This window comes from Tachysurus fulvidraco, chromosome 12 (genome assembly GCF_022655615.1).
Source record: "Tachysurus fulvidraco isolate hzauxx_2018 chromosome 12, HZAU_PFXX_2.0, whole genome shotgun sequence".
NCBI lineage: Eukaryota > Metazoa > Chordata > Actinopteri > Siluriformes > Bagridae > Tachysurus > Tachysurus fulvidraco.
In genome coordinates, this window is record NC_062529.1 from 21,022,525 (window position 1) to 21,047,200 (window position 24,676).

Sequence of the window (24,676 nt, forward strand, 5' to 3'; positions counted from 1 at the left end):
ACCCGCAAGCGCACGTCTCTGGAGCAGTCGGCCACGCCCCCTCGGTGGCGAGTGGAAAATTACCAGCTTACAATCAGCCCTAAAAAATAAGCTCTGACACCCGCTAGAGTAGCATCGATAGCCCGGATCGCCTTTACAGTGCAGTGCATCTCTGCTTCCTTTCCCTCTCACACACAATCGCCTGTAAACCGTTTTAAAAACTGAACCGACTCGGAACCGACTTACTGTTTAAGTTATCTAAGACTCGAGTCATTAAATAAAACGAATCCTTTACTAAAACGGACGATAACACGACATAAAAACGAACACTTTTTTAAATTTATTCTGCGATTAATAGCAGGATTTAAAGCTCAGCTCTGTGTCGATTCCGCCTGATCTTTTTTTTTTCTCTTCACAAGGGCGGAGCTGGCGCTTCACACACAAAAAAATAGCGATCGAGGATGATTGACACGCGTTCGGTCCTATAGTACGTTAGCGCGGGCGTCCTTGCTGTCAGTCGAGCCAATCGGAGCGCAGAGAGGGCGTGACGTTAATCCAAACTTTTTCGCGGCGCCGATGGCTGAAAACTAAACCGAGATGGAATCTCCCAGTCTGAACCGGTTTCAACCGGTTATGAGTTTGTTGCTCGTGAGGGGAAGAAGAAGCCACAGACTCACGGTCTCTCTGTCACTTTCTGTCTCCTGTTATTGCTTCAAATCAAAAATTACCTCAAGTAAAAGACAAGATTTGTTGACCAAGGTGAAGTTTATTCCGTACAATGTCTCGGGTTGAGGAGATACCTTAGCTTGCCGTGATTGAAACACCACCTAGCTGAAGCCTGAAGCTAGCATAACGTTTTTTTTTTTTGTTTTTTTTTTTTTATAACCTCAGGAGCAGTGAAGCTAGTCAGCGTGTTCTTAATTCATCCAGGCAGCAACGCTACTGCAGCTAGTTCAGGGCATAGAAGGGGTTTGTTGTTGTTTTTTTAAAGCAACTCTGGCCCTTTTTTATTTTTCAAAGGCTTGGACTTTAGGTAGGTAACTGACCCTAGTGTGGGTTGCTAAAATGAATTAACTAATAACTGTCTAACTTATATCTGTGTGTGTAGCTCTGTGAGTTGCATAAGTTTGCATGTCATATACTTTTATCCTTGATAATAAGAAAAAAGATCATCCAGTTTCAGGTTTAGTCACCTGCTTTGCTTACTAGCTCTAACGCTAATGATATACTAAGTTAATATAAGTTAATCTGCCTGTTAAGTAGCCATGTGGTGTTAATGTCTCTTCCTGACTAGTTATTCTTGCTATAAAACTGGTAGACAGTCTGTAGTTGGGTGGAGTGATATTTTGTTTTATGCCTGTTTTGTGTGTGTGTGTGTGTGTGTGTGTGTGTGTGTGTGTGTGTGGAGAGCATGCTGTTGGGTGGGAGGGGTTGACAAATCCTATACTTGCCTGGAAACATTGTGTCTATTCAAGATTTCAGCATTTATGATGATAGTTTATTATTATTATTGTTGTTGTGCATCCTTACTATACATAAAGGATTCCTTCTGCCAACATGGAGCTCTACAAAACTTTGACGTTTTTGTATGAATGAAATCATGGGAGGGATTAAAACCACCCCATGGGCTCCAGAGAATATATATGTATGTATATATTCAGCTCCAGTTATTTTCAACATTTAAGGTAGATTTTAGTGTCGCAGAAGTGTTTAGCTTGTTTGTTTGAGTTTGTTTGAGCATTTCAGCTGTGTTTGCAATGCAGATTTTACAGAATGCTTATTTTCAGACACCGTGTGCATTTATTCGCAGTCGTTCTTCTACCAAAAATCAACCCGTAAAGCTGAATTAGAATTAGAACACTTAACTGGTTTGTTGTAATAGTCTGTGTGCACATACAGCTGATTGGAAATAATGCATCATTGCATCATGCTCTACTTGAAGATATGCAGAGGAAAGGTTTCAGATTCAGTCGCATCGCCACGCCTGTTAGTGACAGATGTAAACAGTGAGGCGTCAACCAAAAGGGATGTTCTCATGTGTTTTCATTGAGAAAATAAACATCAGACAATAAAGACTGAGCTTCAGACAAGCACCAGAAGCTTCCGCTGGCAAACCTCCCTGTACCGAGCAACAATTTGAAAACATTGAGGGTCTCGTCTTTTTGTCATCCGTTGTGCTTTGCATCTTGTTTTTAAATGATTGACAATATGGATCACATGTCCGTGACCGAATGTAGTGCTTTTTATATCCACATGTCTAAGAGCAGTAACCAGATCATTGAGCCATTGCTGGAGATTCATAACATAGTTACATGGAGGTTGTTTTATGAGATTGATCTGCGTACAAATGTTAGTGTAATGTAAGCCTCCAGTAGGGTTGAATGATTTATTTGAATATCAAGTTCATGAAAAATTTGAATATCAAAAACATACACCTTTCTGAAATAACACGCGGCTCTATATCCTTTTTATTTTATTTATTTTTTTTTTTTTAAGTAAAATAAATAAAAAATGACAAACTGATCAGAAGCAGTTTTCTTGTTTAGGATGTTTGGATTGATCGAATGTATCTTTTTGAAGTTTAAAGCTATTTATTTTTGTTTTGCCAGCATTTGGTTAACCCACCAATATCTAATATTATAATCTGTATCATGTTTTGTTAAAGTTCTTTTAAGTATTTGTGAAATAATGATCATATCCTCGTTCTAAATCAATTCTACTGCAAACACTATGCCAAAACCCACGCTGGTGCATGTCAAAGTAAAATACAATGCATTAATATTAACAATCAACATAAAACGCGTACAAATCATCGTGACCTTATTTCTAAAGTTTGATTGTGGCGAATTATTTAACGCTGTCTGCACATTCAGGATTGTCAAGTCATTCCTTGCCTCATGGTCTTCATGTTTGTTATATTTATGTTCTTTGTGTTTATTATAACCTTTTGCGTGCTGTTATACAATCACGGAAACCATGTCGGACTTTAAGTCATAACCATGTGGTGTGGTAAATGGTTGGATTTTAAAATTATATTTTAAAATATGTCATTTTAAAATGACTTTTTTAAAGTACAGGCATTCAACTTGGCTTTTAATTTTTTTATGACCCTACACTTTGCTGTATTTTGTGTTAAGGGGAAATGTGTATTCATTGGTTTTCTGTTTTGCATCTTGTGCAATATTCTTACAGTGGGAATTAATGTATTTATTTATTCATATTGTGAAATCTTTGTGTGAGGTAACTGTTTCACATGACTTTGCCCTGTTGGGTGTTCACTGCCCCAAAAAGGCCTCATCAGCCCTCCCCTGTCCCTACAGAGCTCTAATGCCAGCAGCTATGGCACTGTTGGCCGACCACGCAGCCAGGCAGCTGCTGGACTTCAACCAGAAACTGGACATTAATCTCCTGGATAATGTGGTTAACTGCTTGTACCATGGAGTGGGACCACAGGTAAGAACTCGGATCCCTGTCTGTGGTGTAGCATTTTCAGGGCTTTATTTATCAACTCTGAGCAAATAAATGTATTAAATTATTTTTATTTATATAATTTATCATTTATCATTTTTTTATATATACATATATATATATATATATAAAACATTTTTAAGTGTATTATATGGTTAAAATTATGTATACACCTGACCATCACACTGTGTGATTCTTTACCAAACTTTTATGACAGTCTGAAGTGCACAGTTTCTATGCTGTATTACAATTCCCCTTCACTGAAAGTGAGAGGCCAGAATCCTTTCTATCTTAAATGTTCCTGTGCACATGGTGACATTGTTTGTTCAAAGTTGGATTGGAAGAACTCGAGTGTCTTGCACAGAATCCTGATCTTAACCCAACTGAACACCTTTGGGATGAACTGGAACACAGACACATAATGTTCTTCTAGCAGAATGACCACAAATCCTCACAGCCATGCTCCAACATCTTTTTGAAAGACTTCTCAAAAGCATATTATAACACCAAAAGGGGTTGTGAGCTCAGAATCTCATCAACTGCAGGGTGTCACTGGGTGAAAATTTATTTTTCTATATTTCAGCAAAGAATGGCCCAGGAGGTCCTCACTCATTTAAAGGAGCACCCGGACGCCTGGACCAGAGTGGACACTATCCTGGAATTCTCCCAAAACATGAACACCAAAGTAAGCCTATACTCTCAGCCAACCTATTAGAGTCAACCAGGCTGATGTTCACAAGTCCTCTTGGTGGAGGAGCACTGATCATTCCGGATTGTCATAATCAACAGGTCCTACATCAGTGCTTTTACACCAAGATGCTTTGTGAGCAAAGGCCCTGACATCCCGGCTTTGAGGAAGCTGTGACATGATGTCACTAATTGATACGCATATTTGGGGAACCCTGTAAAATCATTTGAACGTGAATCACTTGAATCTACAATCCAGATATCTCAGTGTTTCTTGTATTAGTTTGTATTACAGCTTTTGGTAACCTAACCTAATTTCATCTCCATTTTATTGAGATGATTGAATATTGACTCAAATTCTTTTATACCTCCCAACACCTGTGAGTCCAGTTACCCTTTTTTTCAGCCCCAGATAAGCAAATAAATGTCATAATTAAATACATTTTATGTGGCTGTCCCACAGCGAGACATCTTGAACCTTCTACTCTTCAGGGTTAGCTATAGGTTTTAGACTTTATACCTCAGAGCTCTCTCTCTCCCTCAGTAAACTCTTGGTCCTTATTTGGAGAAAATAAATAAAATCAACCCGAACATGAACATCTATATCTTACAGCACGTTAATATAAAGTGACCATGCATGTGTTTACCTGGTCATAAACTCTAATCTAATGTTGAGTCAGCTGTCCTTCATGTATAGCTGATCCTAATTGGAGCTTTGTTCTGCTCAGCAGTTGTTGGGATGGAGTTTATTCCCCTATTGTGCATCAGACTTCCTTAAACTACTGGTGACAGTTTGCCTTTGTTTATTTTGTTCTGGGCTTGTTATAGGTGTGCTCTTAACCCTTTGGTCATTATTACTAATGTTTGGAGTGGATTTGACAAATTAATTAATAATTTTATAATACGCTGCCCAAAAAAAAGAGAGAACTTTTACTTTCTCACACAAGTATTTTCCCCTTTCAAAATCATACTTGAAGAATTTGAAATGTGTCATGTAAAGCACTTGTGTTCATTTGGCTTCTTATTAAACAAACAATGAACAAGCAGAAAACCACAAAAATAATTTCTTAAATGAATTTGTTCATATTTGATCATTAATGCCAATGTTCCATTATGTTGATTGCTTGTAATAGGAAGAAAATGGGTGTGTCTTCCTGTGCACCTTGACACAGCTAGGCTTTGGGCGGCAGGCCTCCACAAGGTCTACCTTTTCATTCCCTTATACTTAATTCTGCTCTGCATCCGTTTTCATTGCATTTGCTTCTTCTCATCTGGAGGAGGGAGAGCTAAGCATAAGATGAGTAAGATGCTGATCCAGGAGCAGTTCCTCCTGCTCCTGTATTTGTGTTCACTAGGAGAAACTGATCTTAGGTCAGCACTCTTCCTCTCTTTTTAAATATGATAAATAATCAGTGGTCATAGGCAGGAATTATATTTTATGTATATTTATATACATTTGTAGGTAAAGGGCAACTAGGTATTTCAGCTGTAGAGCTCATTCTGTCATTTTTTTTTTCTTGCTTCTGATTTTTCTTTTTTTTTCTTTTCTTTTTTTTTTCTTTTTTTTTTTTTTTTTTACCCATCAGCAATTGAATGTCATTGCAAAATCACAGCTACAACATTAATCAAATGGTGCAGTGATTTTAATTTTTTTATTTTTTTTTATTCCATTTTTTTTATTCCATTATTTTTTTTATTATTGAATTAAAGGTGAAGATCTGGCCAGGGGTATGGGGATAACTGAGCTTGCAGGGTTTTTGTATGCCTATTTCACCTTTAATCACATCCCTTCACTTTGTGAAGCTTCTGTCATATTTTAACTCCCTCATCGCCTTTCTTTCTGTTTGACTCACTTCACTATTGAATTACTATTCATTCTTTCTTCTGATTAAAAAACGATTGATCCCTGCAGCTGAAATACTGTTGGCCCAAAAGACTCTGATACTAGTAACACAGCCACTAACGAATTCTTATGATCTTTGTAAGGAAAAAATAAAAGGCACTTTACACATATATGTAACGAAATATGTAGCTTGTTTTGCTGTTACCAGAAGGCACACCAGCCAAAAGCAAGTGCAACAGCAGGTGCCAATTGATATTGAATTTGTAAAATATTTCTGTAACGAGTTGCTGATATTTTTATAAGCATGTTAGAAGAATGTTCTTATTGCCTTCTCCCCTTTTGAGAATATATTGTTAAATATGTTTTTAAAAAAAAACATTTGTGCATTTTTATTTTTTTGTTTGTTTGTTTGTTTGTTTTTTTATGCAGATGCAGCTAGCTGTTAGCCATTAGTGATTTAAAAGAAACCTTCTGGTGTGAAACTGGCAAAAACAGCAAAACTTTGTAAGCTTTTCATAACGTAGAAAAAGTCATGATTCTCTAGATTATTTAGAGCTATGAATTAATGCAGTGAATCAAACCTGCATGAAAGACTATGTTCAGTCTGATTGTATTTATTTATTCATTTATTTATTTTCAATATGTATTCAGGCAGTGATGATTTTCTGTCTTGTTTGGTTTTGAGTCATAATTTGGGGGGGGACACACAGCTCATGTAGTGAACTGGCTAAACTAGGTAAAAGCTGAAGTCCTTAATGTTAGCTTTGTTCCTTTGGCATTCCAGTACTATGCTCTGCAGATTCTGGAAACAGTTATTAAAACAAGATGGAAGATTCTGCCCAGAAATCAGTGTGAAGGTAAGTTTTCATTTCCAGCTTATTTGGGTGGTGCTGAACTCCTGAAAATGAAAGTTACTGAACAATGTTTTCCTTGTCATTAAGGTGGTACCACTATTGGTACATCTTTTTCACATTTTCCAGACAATCCATCTGTAATAATGCAAATATAACTTGAGGCACATTATTGGATCTCAAGGACCACTAGTGAGCCTTTAAATGTACACCATATTAGGAGAAAATAAATACTGCCTTAGTGAATGTTTGGAACCTTTTTGGAACCCTGTGAGGCAGATTCTGACTCGCTCTGGCTGAGTGTCTGCTTTTTTATATTCTTAATTACTCAGAATCTTCTCACAGCGGACCTGAACTTACATCAGTGTTAACTAATCCTGAGCTTAGTGTGTGACTGCTTTGCACAAACTCTAGTGTTGTTTTTGCTCCAGCTACACCTGATTGAGTTCAGCAGCTCATTATCACGTCCTTTGAGTAAGAGAAGGAAAAAGCAGTGAACCATGTACCAGTGCCAAAACAGATTCTCAGAAGAAATCTGACCGAATATGCAGTAATCAGGGTTAAATCATGGAGACTACAGCTATAAGCAGACAGCCATTTAGTTTCCTTACTGATCGCTGGATTTGACTCACTAGCTGCTTTAATCAGTGAGATTAATCCTAGTGTTTTAGTAGTAAGTAAGTCCTAGTGTAGTGCATGAGTAAAAAGTTCTACCATTAATGATGGAAATTCTTATTCCAGACGTATTCCATTTTTTCTTTTGTGACCCAAAAAAAGACTTTGCGGCACACTTTATTCACTTTAATGTCTATTAAAATTTTCATCTTCTGCTATTTTATTAATTAAGACTAAAATATATTACTGACTGTTTTTACTGAATGTTTTTCTCTTTAAAAAAAAAAAGCATTCTGAATCTTCTCGTTTGCTTTTTTGTGGTCAGTCCTTATAAGTGATCTTTTTTAGATGGACCTTACAAACCTTGCTTTAATGTGTGTGCATGTTTAACAGATTAATATGCTTAGGTTCCTTAAGAGGGTTGTCATGCTCCTTTCCCCAGTAATTCAAAGAGAACAATGCAAAATTAAACCACACATGCAATGCAAAGTGGTTGGCATGAAATGGAAAGTAACCGATACCTAGTTGACATCTAGAAATACCAAGATGTATGCAATTAAGACGTATTTTACATTTATTGACAGATTGATACCCAGATGCTGTTTTGCAAGCTACTACGTTAGCAGGCTGAGGTTGAATCAGGATTTAGTTAGGACTGGAATCCTCAATTCGTTACCCAACTGCTCCCAGGCGCCGCAGCATAAATGGCTGCCCACTGCTCTGGGTGTGTGTTCACGGTGTGTGTTCACTGCTGTGTGTGTGGACTTTGGATGGGTCAAATGCAGAGAACGAATTCTGAGTATGGGTCACCATACTTAGCCGTATGTCACATCATTTTCACTTTCATTTAAAGTTCAGGCCAATTCTGAGGCATTGAGCTGGTTGTGGAGGTGAACCGTGTCAAATAATAGAGCTGTATAAATATTGCATGCTTGTCATAAAATGCATAGTCATAAAGCACAATGATTGTTTCTCATCCATTTTTATGCAGGAATTAAAAAATATGTCGTGGGCCTTATTATCAAGACATCGTCTGATGCAGCCAGTGTGGAGGTATGTCTGGTGTCCAAATTTATTATGGAGCAATTTCATTTCACAGACAGCTTATCAGTGCTTTTGTGTTTTCTTGCAGAAGGAGAAGGTGTATATTGGAAAACTTAACATGATTTTAGTTCAGGTAAGATGTATTAAAAGTTTTGTTTAATGATAAGCCTTTTAAAAAGCAAGTATTTGGATGTAGTAGTGGTGGGGGTATGGCCAAAAACATAAGTCTAAAGTAGGGGGCACGGTGGCTTAGTGGTTAGCCTCACACCTCCAGGGTTGGGTTTTCGATTCCCGCTTCCGCCTAGTGTGTGTGGAGTTTGAATGTTCTCCCCGTGCCTCGGGGGTTTCCTCTGGGTACTCCGGTTTCCTCCCCCGGTCCAAAGACATGCATGGTAGGTTGATTGGCATCTCTGGAAAATTGTCCGTAGTGTGTGAGTGAATGAGAGTGTGTGTGTGCCCTGTGATGGGTTGGCACTCCGTCCAGGGTGTATCCTGTCTTGATGCCCGATGACGCCTGAGATAGGCACAGGCTCTTCGTGACCCGAGAAGTTCTGATAAGCGGTAGAGAATGAATGAATAAATAAGTCTAAAGTCACAATGAACACTTAACTATTATCTCTTAACATTTAAGGTGCAAAATGAAAAAAAAATTGTAAGAATTGCTTAGCAAAGTGTAATAAAATAGTGCAAAGTGTTAAATATAAACAGAAACCTGAGAATTTAGTGCTATCGCATAATTTGCAGACAACATTGGTCTGATTACGATTAGACTTATAATATCCGAAAAAGTGCCATATTGGCGAACTGATTTTTCCTCTTTTATTTACAATTTCCTCGCTCGCCGCGGCGCTCATTTTCTGCTTATCAGTTGTCGGTTACTGAAGAGGAATCCAGCAGACCAGCACGAGACCACGATATGGCGCAACCAAATGTGATACTGTTACATGATTGGCTGTTAGCGTGTCACTCCCTACGTTGCTAGGTTACCAGAGAGTGAGTGCCTTTGTTAATGCAACTAAACTTGCTTCGCAACCTCTGTTTTCTTCTGACGAAGATTAAAAAATATCGAACGTTTTATCGGACAAATTTTTTATTGATATCGATCACGTGTCTATCGCGATACATATCGTTATCATTTTATCACCCAGCCCTACTTGTTCCTATGTAAAAATAAATGCTGTGAATTCGATCACTGGTTGAATGATTGCAGCGTAAACAGGTATACCGTATGTAGAGTCCTTATTATAGTAACTTTCAACGTGAATAGAAAGTCAAGTTCTGTTATCAACTGCAGTAACTATTTAGATGTTTAAAAATTCTAATTGTATTTGTGTGAGGTTTTACCCCATTGCACACCTTTATGTTCCTCTTGTATAGATCCTGAAGCAAGAGTGGCCCAAGCACTGGCCCACCTTTATCAGTGACATTGTGGGGGCCAGCCGCACCAGTGAGAGCCTCTGCCAGAACAACATGATTATCCTGAAGCTGCTCAGTGAGGAGGTGTTCGATTTCTCCAGTGGACAGATGACCCAGGTCAAAGCTAAACATCTGAAGGACAGGTAAGAAAACTGCAGTAATGATAAATTGGCTAACGTGAGTGGTGGATTTAAGTAGGAAAATGTGTACTGTAGAGCATGCTTATTAAGTAATATTTGTGATTCTGGCTGTGTTAGAGAAGTAGAATAAGAAATGGGCACAGATCATGGGGTTGCCAGGATTGTCACTGAGATTATAATGTGTTTTTCTGCTTTTGTTTTTCTCTAGTATGTGTAACGAGTTCTCGCAAATCTTTCAGCTTTGCCAATTTGTGATGGTGAGTGCAGCCTTTACTAATATGCAAACTCTTGCGATCTCATTCAAACCTTTTTGGGAACGAAAACAAAGCTTTCAGCAGTCCAAATGAGAGACTAATTATCCCTACAATTTTATTCCATTGTTTTTACTATCTCTTAGGAAAATTCACAGAATGCTCCTTTGGTACACGCCACCTTAGAAACGTTGCTCCGGTTTTTGAATTGGATTCCACTGGGCTACATCTTTGAGACCAAACTTATCAGCACTCTAGTGTACAAGGTGAGAGCTGCACACTTCTCATAGACAGTTCGCTGAAAACTTTAGATAGATAATTTTACATTAAGATGTACCATCATTAAGTAGGCAGTTTCATGTATTTGCATCTATATGTTCTTGTATTATATTATGTATTTTTTCACATCTGAACTTTGGTGATTGTAATTGCAGCTTAGCTTCCACATTTCCTTGTTTTACAGTCTTTGTAGACATTTTCGTTTGTTGCCTCAATTACGAGCATTCAAGGTGGATTTTAGCTGCAAATCAAGGGCTTGAATTTAAGAAACCAATATCTCTCTAGATTGGGTAGATTGTTGCTGCAAAAATATGGCAGCAATAATAAGTTTTATGAAATTTAACACAATATCTAGGAAATATTTTTATGCAGTCTGATAATCATTTTAGATTCATAAATCAAGATCTGTGCAATGTCTAAATGTTGTTTAATTCTCTTTATTTCTCTCTCTCTCTCTTCCCTCAATAGTTTCTGAATGTTCCAATGTTTCGGAATGTGACACTAAAGTGTTTGACTGAGATTGCTGGTGTAAGTGTGAGCCAGTATGAGGAGCAGTTTGTCACTCTGTTCACTCTCACCATGATGCAACTGAAACAGGTAACAAAATGCAACCGATCACCACATACTGCAAAGTAGCTAAACAGATCATGTACAGTTTGTAATGTGAAACAGGTTGAGGTTAATTCATTCTCCATTCTGCTTTGTAGATGCTGCCTCTAAACACAAATATCCGTCTGGCGTACGCAAACGGGAAGGACGACGAGCAGAACTTCATCCAGAACCTGAGCCTATTCCTCTGCACCTTCCTCAAAGAGCATGGCCAGCTCATAGAGAAAAGACTCAACCTGCGGGAGACCCTCATGGAGGTACACGGACGTCCCTTAGATCCTGGGTTTCCTTAGTGCACAGTGACGGTTGGGAGCATCCCTCGTGCACCTCCAGTGATCATAATTAGTAAACAGTTTATAATATTTAAAAAAAACAAAATACACTGTTTATATATGAAGTAGATCGGTAAGAGATTCTGTTAGAGAGGAATGAGTGATTCATTTAATAATCCATTAAACACGTTACTCGTTGTGTAAACCTTTTGAACTTCGGCGCATGTTCCTGCTGATCAGCATGGCGGCTGCCAAAAACCTTCTCATAATGAATCAAAGTTCATGTAGTAGAATTTAGAAGGTTTAAGAGTATTCAAGATTTGGAAGTCAATGTGTGTGTGGTAGCCAACTACTATTTTGATGGAGAAGAGTATGACGCTTTCTTTTTCTCTTGTATCAATTTAATTTTAATTTCTGTTATTTAATATTTGCCAAGTAATAAAATACCGGATTGAAATGTCTTTAAAACACAACTAGAGCCGTACGACAAATCGTTACAATCCTGAACTAACTTCATGATCATAATCCTTCTTTTCTACAATTTGGCCATTTATGGAAAGGAAAAAAGAGATAATTCTGCTTTTATTAGTAACAAGAGGAGAGGAGTGTAACTTTCCTCTAGAACGTAACTTCTAACACACAGCAGACACGATGCTGCCTTGTCATCATATCGGGTATTGTGAAAACCACGTATGCTATCACAAGAACAGCGCACCTGACATTCGAGAAACGCAACATTCGATTAGAAACAAAGCAGAGCACCATTAATGAGGCAGAACAAGTAGGTCTGATAACAATCCTGATTTTTTTTTTTTTTTTTTTTTTGTATCAAAAAGGGAGCGGTATCTAAATTGTGGATTTTTTTTTTTTTTTTTTTTTTTAAGATTTTAGACCAGATATTGCTGCTCATCAAAATGTACATTACAAGCAATGCTTAGTCATCATTTCAACACCAAAGTTGTTCAACCACCTGAAACCTGATCACAGTATGCAATATAAGACAGAAAATTTTTAGGTCGAATATTCGACAGACATTCGGTCCTTATCCATTGAATGAAACAAAACCGATGTTGTTTCCACCCCTTGTGAGAAAATCGTGATCTCTGTTCTAAGCAAAAAAAATGTAATGCTTTATGCTGAACTAAAATTAAGAACACTAAGTCTTTAGTTTACATGAAATATCTTTTTAAAAAGGAATATATTCCTTATGCAAATTTCAATTAAAGTAACTGTTTGATCTCAAGGCTCTGCACTACATGCTGCTGGTGTCTGAAGTGGAGGAGACCGAGATATTCAAGATCTGTCTGGAGTACTGGAATCACCTGGCAGCAGAGTTGTACAGAGAAAGTCCATTCAGCACCTCCACCTCCCCACTGCTCTCTGGCAGCCAGCACTTTGATGTTCCACCACGCAGACAACTCTATCTACCTGTACTCTCCAAGGTAAGTGTCGTTCTCAAACTTCGAACAATATATCATGACACACATGCACTTCGGGTTTATATTGTACACTACTAAATGACTCCAGATTAGGGTTCCTAACAAAAAGCATAAGCGAAATATCCATCGCATTTAAAGAACACCTTTTGAACGCTGTCCACGTGCACACACACATTCATGCAGTATTGAGAATTGGTGTGCGTGCGTTTTAGGTGCGGCTGCTAATGGTGAGCCGCATGGCAAAACCAGAGGAGGTGCTGGTGGTAGAAAACGATCAGGGTGAGGTGGTGCGAGAGTTCATGAAGGACACTGACTCCATCAACCTATACAAGAACATGAGAGAAACGCTTGGTAAGAGTAAACACATGCCTTGTACGTTCATTGTACATTTAATTCAAACGCTTGTAATGTAAATGCCTTTTGTTTGTGTCTTTCCCTGGCCGCAATGGATTCTGTTATTTTTTGCAACGTTATTTTTTATCTCTTTTCTTTATTGTTTGTTCTCTCTCTGTTTTTGTTCTGTGTAGTGTATCTCACCCATCTGGATTATGCAGATACAGAGAGGATCATGACAGAAAAACTTCATAACCAGGTGAACGGGACGGAGTGGTCCTGGAAAAACCTGAACACACTGTGCTGGGCCATCGGTTCCATCAGCGGAGCCATGCACGAGGAGGATGAGAAGCGATTCCTCGTCACCGTCATTAAGGTGTTTATTTGTAACAGTTTATTAATTTTGCACACTTGCATCCCAAATGAACGTTTGTTATGCTCATGCTTTTTTTTATATTCATCAGTGTCCATCTAAAAATAAAGTCAGTTTTTGTATTTGTGTTAGGACTTACTTGGATTGTGCGAGCAGAAGCGAGGAAAGGATAACAAGGCCATCATTGCTTCAAACATTATGTACATTGTCGGCCAGTACCCGCGATTCTTGCGTGCACATTGGAAGTTCCTCAAGACTGTAGTCAACAAACTGTTTGAGTTCATGCATGGTGAGTTACGCAACGTGAATTTATGGGGCACAGATATGAATGTTTGCCTGCTTTGTGTATTATTAAAACCTTTGTCTGAAGGGACTACCGCATGAACATTTACAATACATACAGAAGAATTGGCTCATGATCTAGAATTATGCACATACTTTCTCACCTGATTCTGGGCAGAAAAAATACATCAGAATGTAATGTTTACTACTATAATGCCGTCCATTAGGGCTGGGCGATAAAACGATAACGATGTGTATCGCGATTGACACGGGATTGATGTCAATAAGAAATGTTTGATAAAACGTTCGATATTTTTTATTCTTCGTCTGAAGAAAACAAAGGTTACGAAGCAAGTTTGGTTGCATTAACAAAGGCACTCATTCTCTGGTAACCTAGCAAGATAGGGAGTGACACACTAACAGCCAATCATGTAACAGTAATCATGTTTGGTTGCACCATATTGTTGTCTCGTGCTGGTCTCTTCATTAACCGTCGACTGATGAGCAGAAAATGAGCCGCAGCGAGAGAGGAAATTGTAAATAAAAGAGGAAAAGTCAGCTCGGCAGTATGGCAGTTTTTTGGATATTATGTCTGACCGTAGTCAGACCAATGTTGTCTGCAAATTATGCAAGACTAAATTCTCAGGTTTCTCTGTTTATATTTAACACTTTGTACTATTTTATTGCACTTTTATTAAGCATTTCTTACATTTTCTTTCATTTTGCACCTTAAATGTTAAGAGAAGTGTTCATTGTGACTTTAGACTTATGTTTACATTTTAATTATTTGAGTTTTCCTGGTTGTTGACGTTTCTGTCTTAACTGAGGGGCTTATGATCAGAGGAAGGTTAAGTTTAAAATAAAAATGTTTAAATGTAATAAAGTAATTTAAATGTATTTTTCTTCTGGTCCTTTTTTAAATGGGTCATAAAAATATCAATAATTATCGATATCGACCGATATGAAACACTGATATCGTGATTCAGTCATACTGCCCAGCACTACTGTAAATACAAGAAAACAAAAAAATTCATTATCTTTAATCTTAAGAACACTATACAATAGTAAAAGTGATTGTATCTAACAATTATTAATCTTAAATCTTATCTACTTCACTTTTTGTGATAAAAATCTTAAATTGCTAAACATTTGTCCTTTCTGATTTTAGAGACCCATGATGGGGTGCAAGACATGGCATGCGACACGTTCATTAAAATTGCACAGAAGTGCAGGAGACATTTTGTGCAGGTGCAGGTTGGAGAAGTCATGCCCTTCATTGATGAGATCCTTAACAATATCAATACAATCATCTGTGACCTTCAACCACAGCAGGTTAGATTTGGCCCATAAGCTCTGATTGCAAAATAATGTAAAGAGAGACTGATAACTTATTATAGATTGTTTTTATTATTATTATTATTATTAATTTATTTTTTGCTCACTCGTACTGTTTCTTTAGGTGCATACGTTTTATGAGGCAGTGGGTTACATGATTGGCGCTCAGACGGACCAGGCTGTACAAGAGCATCTGATTGAGAAGTACATGCTGCTACCAAACCAGGTGTGGGACAGCATCATCCAACAGGCCACCAAGGTAGGACATTTGTGTCCTCACATGTCAGCAAATATTTAGTATGCCATACTACCATACAGAATTGTTTTAGACCACAGATCTTCAAAGGGCTATTTTGGACAGAATTAATTCATATATTTTAATTAATTTTAGTCCAGGTGTAAACAAATCATACATTTATTAGCTTGCCCAACGGGAAAGTATAAACTTCACAAGGTTTGATTTTCAGGCTCATTAAGTTAGACTAATACAAATTGTAACCACTGGTAGAGATTCCATTGGCTGGTGTGTGCAGTGCAGTGTGTGAGGGTTTCAGAAACTTGTATGTGGGAACCTTTAGAGCTCTGATTGTGCTTTCTACTAATCTTGCTCAGAATGTGGATATACTGAAGGACCCAGAGACTGTCAAACAGCTGGGAAGCATCCTGAAGACCAATGTAAGGGCATGCAAGGCTGTGGGTCACCCATTCGTCATTCAGCTGGGACGCATCTACCTGGATATGCTCAACGTCTACAAGTGCCTGAGCGAGAACATATCTGCAGCTATCCAGACTAACGGTGTGTGTGTGTATATGTGTGTGTGTGTGTGTGTGTGTATGTGTGTGTGTGTATGTGTGTGTGTGTGTGTATGTGTGTGTGTGTGTATGTGTGTGTATGTGTGTGTATGTGTGTGTGTATGTGTGTGTGTATGTGTGTGTGTATGTGTGTGTGTATGTGTGTGTGTATGTGTGTGTATGTGTGTGTATGTGTGTGTGTGAGTGTGTGAGAGAGAGTGTGTGTATGTGTGTGTGTGAGTGTGTGTATGTATATATATATATATATATATATATATATATATATATATATATATATAATATATATATATATATACACACACACACACACACAGAGTATATATATATATATATATATATATATATATATATATATATATATATATATATATATATATATATATATATATATATATACTGTATATATGAGAGAGAGAGAGAGACAGGGAGGGAGAGACAGGATGACCTTTTTATTTTATACAGTGTTTTTTTGTTGTTTTTTTGGTGATTATGCTTGCATGTAACATTTTTATTTATGTACAGGTGAGATGGTGACTAAACAGCCTCTAATCAGGAGCATGCGCACAGTGAAGAGAGAAACTCTTAAACTCATCTCAGGCTGGGTCAGCCGTTCCAACGACCCACAGATGGTAGGATGCAGAACATCAACATTACTCGTGCACAAAACACGCCTAAACAGACAGGCATACATCCTACAACTCTACTTTACATCTGAGTACACTTCTGATCAATACACCGTTAATATCTGTGTCACACGTTTGTTCTGACAAAGCCGTACCTAATTCAGGTTTAAGTTTCTCTGAACCTGTTAAGATAATCTGTTGCCACAAATGCACACTGTCTCCCCCCTCCATTCTTTTGCTCATCCTTTAAGCCTCTGTGCATGTGTATTCTTAGGTCGGGGAGAACTTTGTTCCACCTTTGCTGGACGCCGTCCTGATAGATTACCAACGGAACGTTCCGGCAGCCAGAGAGCCGGAAGTGCTCAGCACCATGGCAACCATCGTAAACAAACTGGGCGGCCACATCACAACCGAGATTCCGCAGATTTTCGATGCCGTCTTTGAATGCACGCTGAACATGATCAACAAAGTAAGACCCTGCTTTAGGTCAAACAACATTTCATACTGGATTTAGAATTTTATTTATTTATTTATTTATTAATAATCAGAATCTATACAGTACATAGTAGTGTGTACAACTATAGATTTAATTGTCCTTAAAAAAGAAAAATACTTGCATAGGAGACTTTACAATACATGAAGCACTAGTTTGAAACAAAACAAACGTAATTTTTCCATTATACCACAATAGTCAATAAGCAGACATGTTTGCCTTCATCAGTTGGTCATAAATCTAAAACCGCCTTTGACACTGAATTTCTTCTCTCGATACATGTCTGGTTATTTTAGAAACGGAGCAAAGGACATCACAAAGCTACGAATAACGGTGTAACCTTTAATACAGGCATCTTAAAGCAGAATCGTGGTTTTTTTTTTTTTCTGTATGTAATTTGGCGTCACTCCACACTGGTTGTTATATTCATGTTGGCGCAATGCAAATACAGTTGTAGCTCGAAGGAGAAGAAATTCTTATAACCGATTCGGCTGATGATTAACTTTTTATTTTATTTTTTTTTAATGTTTGTGTGTAAATAAATTTTCATGTGGCTTAACTGGAAGCTTTGCACTTCCATGGTTTTTAGCTGTTTTATCTCTGTATGCAAACAAAAAACATCTAGGTACCAAACAGACAGAAATGTCTAATTACATTTGTGATCATTTGAAAAAATGATCTCTTCTTTTTTTGCCTATGATTTATGAAAATAGTTTCTATTAAACAAGGTTATGTTGCCTTTTGGTGGAGGGACAGCGAGACCAACTCGCTGGTTGTTAATTATAAACTAGTAAAAGTGTTGCTATTGTTTAACCACTGGGTGGTGTCCCTGGCAGTGGCTTATGTCCTTGTCATCTCTGTGTTCACCTGAAATTCTCATTGACTCTTAAGAATGAGTCGAATATTTGTAAGATTTATACAGAATCTTTACTGTAACCTGTAAATACATTGATTTGGATTTTGGAATTTATCAAACAGGGTGTTACGGTCACAACAAGGTCAGATATCTAAAATAGTTTTATATGCTTCATTCTCATCATCTGATGTTTCTGCTTCACTTTGTTTTTGGTTTTTGTTTTTTGTTTATCCAGGATTTCGAGGAGTATCCTGAGCACCGCACACACTTCTTCTACCTGCTGCAGGCAGTGAATTCCCACTGCTTCCCAGCGTTCCTTGCCATTCCCCCAGCACAGTTTAAACTGGTACTGGACTCCATAATCTGGGCCTTTAAACACACCATGAGAAACGTAGCTGACACCGGTGAGTAGATTCTACAGAACTGTGTTTGTTTACCTGTACAGTATTGTCTTGCTAAAGCAGCATGTTGTTTGTCTTTGCTATTCAATAATGTTATTTTTGCTGTGTGTGTGTGTTTATGCAGGTCTGCAGATTCTCTACACGTTGCTGCAGAACGTCGCCCAGGAGGAGGCAGCAGCTCAGAGCTTCTACCAGACATACTTTTGTGACATACTGCAGCACATCTTCTCCGTAGTTACAGACACATCACACACGGCCGGTGAGTCACACAGCGCAGGTTTGCTGATTTAATTGATGAGTGCACACACCCTATGAGTCACCGTCAAGCCAAGAAGTATTTGTCACTTTAACCATATATAGCTTATGCAGTAAATAGTAAAACAATGTTGATCCAGTTGAGACCATGGTGCTACATACAACAGCACAGAGCATTGAAACTGTCTGGTTGTGAGGGCTTGAATGCTTTGGATCCTTTTTCCAGATGGCAGGAGGATGAAGAGTGTGTGTGATGGGCGAGTAGGTTCATCCACAATGCTGTTGACTCTGCGGATGCATTGTGTGGTAGTAATTTCTGATACAGGAAAGACAGACTACAATGATCTGTCATCACTATCTGTCACAGGGTTTTGCAGTTTGAGATGCTGCAATTCCCAAACCAGACAACGATGCAGCTTCTCAGGATGCTCTTGGTGGTCCTTCTGTAGAATGTAGTCAGGATGGGGGGAACTTTGTAAGAAGTAGAGATGCTGCTGAGATTTATTGGTGATGGAGCAGGTGTTGAGTGAACAGGTGAGATTCTCCACCAGGTGAAAACCAAGGAGTTCGGTGCTCTTGACTATCTTTATGGCAAACCCTTCAATGTTCACTGGAGAATGGTCATACTTTTCTCTCCTGAACTCAACAACCATCTCTTTTGCAAGCTTGATGATGTGGTTTGAGCTATGCATTCCGACACAGTCATGAGTCAGCACCGTGAACAACGGTGAGCTGATCACACAGTGTTGAGGGGCCTCAGTGCTCAGTGTTGTGCTGGTAGAGATGCTGTTCCACATCTGGATTGACTCTGGTCTCTCGGTCAGGAAGTCTAGGATCTATTTGCAGACTGCGGTGTTCTGGCCCAGCAGGCTTAGCTTCTCAATTAGGTGCTGAGGGATGATTGTATTTAATACTGAACTGATGTTTATGAACAGCATTCATGTCCTTACTGTCCAGCAAAGGTGGCAGAAGGGTCTTTTTTGTGCCTTGTGATGAGCCTCTGGAAGCACTTCATTACATTGGGTGTGAATGTAGTAGGATTATTGTTGTTGAGGCTGGACAGTAGACTTTTTCTGCTTGTGGACAATGTTGAAGGACTTTAGGGCATGTAGGAACAACGGCACTGCTGTGGAGGTCTGGACTTGGACATGGAGGTCTGGACTTCACAGGAAATTTGTTTAGAAAAACATAAATAGCACCAACTTGGATTTGCTTCTACATTTACATTTCCAGCATTTAGCAGATGCCCTTGTCCAGAGTGACCTTACATTTTTAACTCATTTTTTATACAACTGAGGAATTGAGTGTTAAGGGCCTTGCTCAGGGGACCAGTAATGGCAGCCTGGTGACCATGGGATTCGAACTCGCAACCTTCTGATTGGTAGTCCAACACTGTAACCACTATGATATGACTACCAGATTTCTGCTAGTAATCTTACAGTTTGAAAAAAAAAATCTGCATTGTCTTATACATATGGGAGAGTTTCAGACTTCTTATTATATGTACCCTCAACATGTTTTCGACATAAGAAGCATCAAATGATGTTTATGTCCTAGACCAAAGTTACATTTATACAGCAGAAGCCCATGCTCTTCTGCTTACTCTGGAAAGGACTGGAAATGCAAATACAAGCACTGAAATCCCTGAAAATAAATTATCCAATAATTGTTCACCTATTAATCAAACCAAACTAATTGAGAAGACTCGATTACAACATTGTTTTCTGTTGAATTCAAGAACATTAGTAGATTTATAGAAAGCAGACGTGGTTGCAAGACAAGTTAATGTGGAAAGAATTAGTAAATGCCAAATCTCACCTTTGGATCTCTTTATTAAACTACACCAAATTAAGGAAATGACAAGCAGAATGCAAAAAATCTCAAAAGAACAAACTATTTGAAATAAGTCCTTTGGTGGAGAAAAATATGTATCCATCCTTTTAGAACCAGACATGACAAAATTATATATACAAGTTGTATCAGCAGTACTAGACTTACCCATGGGCATTTAATGAATGGTGACATCTTAAAAAGTATTTTTGATCTGCCCTATTTTGTTAACTTGGTATTCGCTCATATTTACCCAGAAAAAGAAATGCTTAAATTTTTTTGTGTGTAATAATGTATTTATATTTTTATTTTATTTATTTATTTTATGTGTAGTGTATTGGTACTTAAAAAATGTTTTTATTTAGTATATTGTATTCGTTGTATTATTTAAATTGTTTTAAATTGTCATTAATATTTGCCTCAAAATAGCCTATAAAGCTTTAAAATCAAAGGCTACAGCAAAGAACAGCGCTAAGTCTTAAGTACAGTGTAAACTGCTGTTGGTGTCGTGCCACATCACACCTTCATATGTTTTATTTTTGTGCACCCATGTTGCCTCTTCTGTGTTGTTTCTTACACAAGACTTTGTAAAGGAAAATTAAAAACACTGCACCCTGTAGCGCTAAATAAGTCTAAGGCTACCTATAAAGGTAAGAATGTATGTTTTTTTTTTTTTTTCTTTCTCCTGTGCATAACTCCTGTGTCTGTTTTCCAGGTCTGACGATGCACGCGTCTATCCTGGCTTACATGTTTAATTTGGTGGAGGAGGGAAAGATCAGTATGACACTGAACCCTGCAAACCCCATCAGCAATCAGGCTTTCATCCAAGAATATGTGGCCAATTTGCTCAAGACTGCTTTCCCTCATCTCCAGGAGTGAGTTTTACATTTTTAGTACACTTTCTTGGAATCTGCTAATACTAGCATAACTAAGAACAGGTGGAAACTATCTGTCCACATCCTGCTATAGGTTCAACTCTTAAGCTAATTAAAATAGGGCTAATTGTAGTCTACTAGATAATCTCAAGAGACCACAAACAAAATCGTTTCAATTTTATTTCAAATCAATTTATTTTGTAAAGCACTTTTCACATTGTCTCAAAGCAGTTGTACAAGTATAGAAACAGAATTTTAAAAAGTGTTGAACACTGTTTAGAGTTTAGACTTTATTGAGAACTAATGAGATTCAATGGATTAGGTTTTTATAGTTTATTTTTAAATTCGAACAAAGAGCCTGTGGCTCAATCTTGATGCAGGACTAATTTTTAAAATAGCAGTTTAAGCCCTTTTTAGACATTTCTGCTCAATATTTTGCACTATATGCTTTAAATAATGCCTTGATATATGGCCACAATGTAACTCCTTTTTTGAATTATTGTACTAGTACTAGTAATTGTTGGTGTATGTAGTAATGCTCAGCAGTATAGTTAATCTTTTCCTATCTTGATCCGGAAGTTGTGTATTCTGTTATGTGTCCGAATCTGATCCAGATCTTGGTCTGCTTGCCAAATTCTATCATTTTGTTCCATTTGTGTATTTAGTGCACAAGTGAAGGTGTTTGTCACAGGGCTGTTCAGTCTGAATCAGGACATCCCTGCCTTTAAAGAGCACTTGAGAGACTTCCTGGTGCAAATCAAGGTGAGTCGGTCCACACGGTACTGTATATCTGATAATAGAGCTCGGACTTTTTAAGCCCGATCTATTCCTGTAAGGCTCCGACAAAATGTCTTTACATACAGAGAGGTTTCACCATCCATTCATGCAAGAAACGGTTAATAATTTATCATTCTTTGTACATGTGTATTAAGCTACGATCAAGCAAAACTTATTTTATTTTTAATTTGTATTAGTTTGTCTCATGCTCTGTTCCTTTCTCTCTCCAGGAGTTTGCAGGGGAGGACACTACAGATTTGTTCCTTGAGGAACGTGAGGCATCTCTGCGCCAGGCCCAGGAAGAGAAGCACAAGCTGCAAATGTCTGTCCCTGGAATTCTCAACCCTCATGAGATCCCCGAGGAGATGTGTGACTGAACACGTGTGTGTTTGTGTGTGTGTGTACGCATCGTGTCGGCGCCTTAACACATTTAAACACAACGCTAAAGACAGCGATGTGCAGGCTGTCTGGTTTTGAGGCCACTGATCTGTCTGTGTGTGTGTGTGTGTGTGTGAGTGAGGGTTGCGTGTGTCTGAGTGTGGTCTTCCTTTATGGTGACAATAACTGCACTCGGCTGTCTTTTGACCAAATCAATGCCAATCTGTAAAATGATCCAGTCACCTAGTGGCCCTTTTTACATAACCTGCATTTTATATGGACACTTTTGTGTTTGTGTGTGTGTGTGATACCTCTACTTAATTAACTTGAGTTTATGTTTGGTCAGTTAACCTCAACGCTGCATGGAGTTTTTCTCAAAGCTACACGTTTTAACTTGTTCTTGCTCTCTCTCTCTCTCTCTCTCTCTCTCTCTCTCTCTCTCTCTCTCTCTCTCTCTCTCTCTCTCTCTCCCCCTGCTTACATCATGTATTAGTTTATATATTATATATAAAATTGGGAGTGCAGTTTTTTCTTTTCATTTTTTCTTTTTCTTTTTGTCGTCATGTCATAAACCACATGCTAATGCAGTGATGAGGAATTTCAGATTTTGTAGATTTATTCTTTGCTTCACATGTTAGACCGATCAACCATGGTTTATAGTGAGTTCCTTTAGTCAAAAAAAAAATCATCAAAATTTATTACAAGACAAAGTTTAGTCAATTGACTGTAGTGGGTGATCACATTTACTAAACTTTCTGGTTTAAAAATCACTTCCTGTATGTTGAACATGCTGAACAAATCAGACTAAAAAGTTAAGATTTGAAGTAAACGGTTACTGAAAGATTCCAAAATCTGATCAGTTCACCTGTCAAGACTTATCCCAATATTCCTCATCACTCAGGGTTTGTGTGTTTAAGTGAATAAAGGAACAAGCTGTGAGATTCTGCGCTGTTCACAGCCTGCAGAAGGACATTGAAATTCACAAATGAATCTGAAACAAAGCGATGAAGGTCTGATGGACACTGCTTAGTCTCGGCAGTGCTAGCTTCCTGGTTAGACCTGGTTAGCATACTCGCTGTCCAGTGGCTTTATATTATAACTGATGCATCATCACTATCAAATAGCAGCTTTATTATCATGGGAACACTTGGATGTTTCTTAGTTAGTGTTTTTTGATTGTGTGTGTGTGATTGTGTGCGCGCAGTTGTGTGTGGGTGTGCTGTCGCTTAGCCGACATCAGTTTTTTTTGTTTTCCTCAATGAGGATGGCGGCTCCTTTTGTGAGCTTTCATTAAATCGAAGTTTAAAAAAATACAAAAACAAAAGTGGTTGAAATATTTATGGGTTTATTGTAGGCTGCGTCTTTATACCTGCTCTCATGTTAACTCATTCAGTGACAGTTATGGAGGGTTTTTTTTTTTTTTTTTACTAATTTACCTTGTTTACCATGCTGTAGTGCTTAAAGTCACTACATAGAGCAAATAAAGAAATTAAAAAAACACGTGTACATTTTCTTTTTATTACTTCATTTTTAATTTTAGTTATTTTAAAACTTAAGTATAAATAAAAACGCTGACATTCAGAGTAGGAAAAAGAATGTTTTGAAGTCAGTAGTGGCAACATCCCCTTCTTTAAGTGTTGCATTGATGTGAAACTTTTTCTTTCTTATTTTGAGTTGATTAAAGCCAAAAGAATTTTATAACCATGTTCTCTGGATTTGCTTTTGTTCATGAAGATGCCATGTTTTGTTCCTGGGGAAAATGTTTTGGAGGTTTTGTGCAACAAGGTGGAGCAAAAAGCCATTGAAATTAGTCAGATGCTTTTAATGTGGGATCGTTTAACCGAACTCAAGCACCACCAAGGCAGGGTTGCCAGATCTAAGCAAACTAATTAAAAGATGTTATGGAAAGCAAGTCATGTTTATTGAAGACATGTGAAATCACACACAAAAGAAAATGTAGTCTTTCCACACAGTACATTTATTAAAGCTTACTGCTTTTATATTTTATCAATAGTTTATAATATTTGATTTATGGATAAGTTGCGTTACTTGATAACTGGTTGGCTAAGTGGTCGTGTTCCTTCACTAATCAGCTATTTTTTTACATGTTGCTTTTCCTTACAAAATTTAGACAACTAAAGCTTGTGTGACTCCTGCAA

The 24,676-nt window shown here is 37.9% G+C and overlaps 1 protein-coding gene across 3 annotated transcripts; it reads left to right on the forward strand.

Annotated features, from left to right (window-relative positions):
- Nucleotides 1–553: 553 nt before the first annotated feature.
- On the forward strand, nucleotides 554–24,215 carry xpo1b (exportin 1 (CRM1 homolog, yeast) b). 3 transcript variants are annotated; one of them, XM_027143021.2, is made up of 26 exons: nucleotides 554–738; nucleotides 871–1,012; nucleotides 3,300–3,432; nucleotides 4,031–4,132; nucleotides 6,762–6,834; nucleotides 8,435–8,496; nucleotides 8,576–8,620; nucleotides 9,865–10,046; nucleotides 10,252–10,300; nucleotides 10,441–10,560; nucleotides 11,042–11,170; nucleotides 11,281–11,439; nucleotides 12,699–12,896; nucleotides 13,106–13,244; nucleotides 13,421–13,602; nucleotides 13,732–13,888; nucleotides 15,050–15,213; nucleotides 15,341–15,475; nucleotides 15,829–16,012; nucleotides 16,552–16,658; nucleotides 16,927–17,121; nucleotides 18,237–18,405; nucleotides 18,527–18,661; nucleotides 21,203–21,362; nucleotides 22,028–22,124; nucleotides 22,370–24,215. In XM_027143021.2, the coding sequence occupies exons 3-26, from the start codon at nucleotides 3,307–3,309 to the stop codon at nucleotides 22,514–22,516; spliced, it is 3,216 nt and encodes a 1,071-aa protein (XP_026998822.2). In that variant the 5' UTR covers nucleotides 554–738; nucleotides 871–1,012; nucleotides 3,300–3,306; the 3' UTR covers nucleotides 22,517–24,215. The 3 variants fall into 3 exon arrangements, with proteins under 3 accessions (XP_026998822.2, XP_026998823.2, XP_026998824.1); XM_027143023.2 differs by lacking the exons at nucleotides 554–738; nucleotides 871–1,012 and adding exons at nucleotides 5,268–5,335; nucleotides 6,407–6,481; XM_027143022.2 differs by lacking the exon at nucleotides 871–1,012.
- The last annotated feature ends 461 nt before the right edge of the window (nucleotides 24,216–24,676 follow it).

Bases quoted from the DNA above. Each gene is read 5' to 3' on its own strand.
- xpo1b (XM_027143021.2), top strand. From the start codon at position 3,307: ATGCCAGCAGCTATGGCACTGTTGGCCGACCACGCAGCCAGGCAGCTG. The intron at 8,497-8,575 runs GTATGTCTGGTG...GTTTTCTTGCAG, and splicing joins CTGATGCAGCCAGTGTGGAG to AAGGAGAAGGTGTATATTGG. The intron at 13,889-15,049 runs GTGAGTTACGCA...TTCTGATTTTAG, and splicing joins ACTGTTTGAGTTCATGCATG to AGACCCATGATGGGGTGCAA.